Source organism: Neofelis nebulosa, chromosome 4, assembly GCF_028018385.1.
Source record: "Neofelis nebulosa isolate mNeoNeb1 chromosome 4, mNeoNeb1.pri, whole genome shotgun sequence".
In the NCBI taxonomy this organism is placed as follows: Eukaryota; Metazoa; Chordata; class Mammalia; order Carnivora; family Felidae; genus Neofelis; species Neofelis nebulosa.
The window spans coordinates 36,459,523-36,462,022 of NC_080785.1; the positions used below are offsets into that span (position 1 = coordinate 36,459,523).

Sequence of the window (2,500 nt, forward strand, 5' to 3'; positions counted from 1 at the left end):
GTTTAGTGTCACCCATGGTGTAGATTGGATAGATTTTGTAAAAGATAGCATTACTTTAAAAGAAACATACAATTTGACAAGCGATTGCATTTTACTTTCATTTTATTGCCATATTTTTCATCACACTCATTGTTTTCTAACTGTCGCTTAAATTGTTCATTTTCTTAGTCTGTTACATTGGTAGAGCTATTTACTGTTTATAAAGCAATATGCACTTACAGGTTTGGGAGATGGTTTGGGCTCTGAGGGTCGCATGTGCAAGTGGGTCATCATTGCTTGAAGACGTTCGCGTTCTTTAGAAAGCTGTTAAGAAAGAGTGAGATCAGAAGCGTTTTAGAAATGACTGATACAGCTATTTTATTGCAGTGATACATCTTATCATTGAGCTTGTCTCAGGGTAATGATTCCTGCATATAAAAGTCTGTGTCGGTAGGAACTTATCTGGGAGGAAATGCAACTTTAGCTATGGAGGGGGCAAAAAACTTTTATAGCTTTCCTTATGTTAAAAGGTCAGAGAAAACAAATAACACTTCATCTTTTTGTCAATAAGAGAATTGAGGTCACACTTGCCTCGACAGTAACAAGTTACTGAAACCATAAATTAGAAGGCCCATGGTGTCTTTTAAAGTCCTGTGGACACTGTTAGCAATGGACTGGTGCCAACAGCTGTGAAGGGGTGAAGGGTTCTCAAAGCGAAGTGCCTGCCAGGATTGTCTACACACTTCATGCATTCCCACTGAGGTCCAGTTAGTGCCCCCTGCAATCTGCCATCATCAATCTAATTCAATAGAGTGACAGAGACCAGGCAGTGTGAAACGCTGAACTCTGCCACGGAGTCGGCATCTACACTTGCACTGGGTCTCATTACAACTGACGGACCTTACTTTTCCATCAGTCAGACACAGCAGAGAGAAAAAAAAAAAAAAGGCATAATTGGTCACACTGCAGACTGTCTCATCAGCTAAACTCTTCTGTTTTAGTCTACCTTTTATAAATGGTAAACAGGTTTACAGAAAGCTTTTTGCACTACAGCAGTTACGATCCTTTTATGTGTTCTTGATTATTTTACAAGTCAAAATAAAATATTTTTAGTAGCTCTCCGGAAAAAAGCAACGACATGATGAATTGAAAACAGTTTAAGACGTAGTAATGTGTTTAGAAAAAGAGACTGTGTGTTTAATTAAATGAAAGTAAGTATTGGTTGATTGAGGAAAAAAACAATCTTTAAGATGACATATTAGAGGAAGCTTTAAATATAACATAACGATACATAAAATTGCTTTCTAATCAGTTTCATGAACTCTGTTTATTTTTGACCAAATTCTGTTTCAATATTAAAAGCAGTATTTTTTAACTTAAATTAGCAGCATCTGAAACAACACATATATTCCTATCTGTGATATTACAGGAGATCTGCCATCATTCTAGTAAAGGTAAGTCTTAAGAATTTTTGTAAGTTCTTTAATTAAAAAAAAAAGCACCAGCAGTAGAAAGGAAAAAAGGGTTTTTCAGGGTATTATCTTACAGGCATGATATTGTAAAGACTTTTTGCTACATCATAAAATCTTGTGGAACAAATCAAGATTGGCTCATGTGAAAACTGTCTCTGCGATAAAATCACATCCAATTGCAGGGTTTCGTCTAACTTCTATTAGGGAAAACTTAGATATGACTTCTTAGGGATATCCAAATATATATGATGTAGTCTAATGGCTATATAGGTCTAAGCGATAAGTACGTTAAACTATAGCAACCCACCCGGAGTCATCAATCCTTGCCATCATTACAAACAAAATGAAAATTCCATGTATTTCTATTAGTCATTGTGTTAAAAGACTCAGGATCTGCCCGTTAATCAATTTAACATGCCAAAAATCTGAGAAAGGGGTCCATTAAGAGAGCACCCAACAAACCTGTATTTCTAACTGTTGGACCACCTGCATTTGCACTCGACACTGGGCAGTGCTTCGGTCGTCCAGAGCATGTTCATTGTTAAGGTGCCTGAAGACACACAAAACACAGAATACAGGTTAAACAACATCTATGTTAGGGGTATACGCTCCCCTTATAAAAACACAACACTGAAGCCGTACTTTGATCCACAGTGGGAAAAAGAGACACCTTGAAACTGTACAAAGAAAAGTTAAATATGCTTATGCGTTTAGTGAAAATTATGTGTGTGATATACAGAGACCTCTCCAATGGCAGAAAATGGCATTGTCTCTAAGCTTATCAGTTATTACAAAAAAATATTTCCCCAAACCATTTACAGGATAATAGTAGAAATCACTAGATGTATTTCATATACACATGCCATTTTTTTTTAAAAGAGGGTACCTTATAAATACATGAACCAAAAGTAATTCTGAAGAGAACAAAGGCAATTCTCTATTCCATTGCTGTTAAAACAGTCTGTGGTTCCTATGATGTTCTTTAGTGAGTGATATCTTATTTCACCAGGATTGGTGTGAATTATGTAATGATGGCAAATTATCATCCC

General features: G+C 36.2%; 1 protein-coding gene across 12 annotated transcripts in view; it reads right to left on the minus strand.

The window, feature by feature from the left end:
• Nucleotides 1-2,500, minus strand: part of FOXP2 (forkhead box P2) — a 568,827-nt gene that overhangs the window by 41,176 nt on the left and 525,151 nt on the right. For all 12 annotated transcript variants that reach the window (XM_058724538.1, XM_058724535.1, XM_058724536.1 and 9 more), the window contains 2 exons: nt 1,914-2,001; nt 220-303 (listed from right to left, as the gene is read on the minus strand). In XM_058724538.1, the coding sequence (XP_058580521.1) occupies nt 220-303; nt 1,914-2,001 (172 nt within the window). The remainder of the gene's footprint in view (nt 1-219; nt 304-1,913; nt 2,002-2,500) is intronic.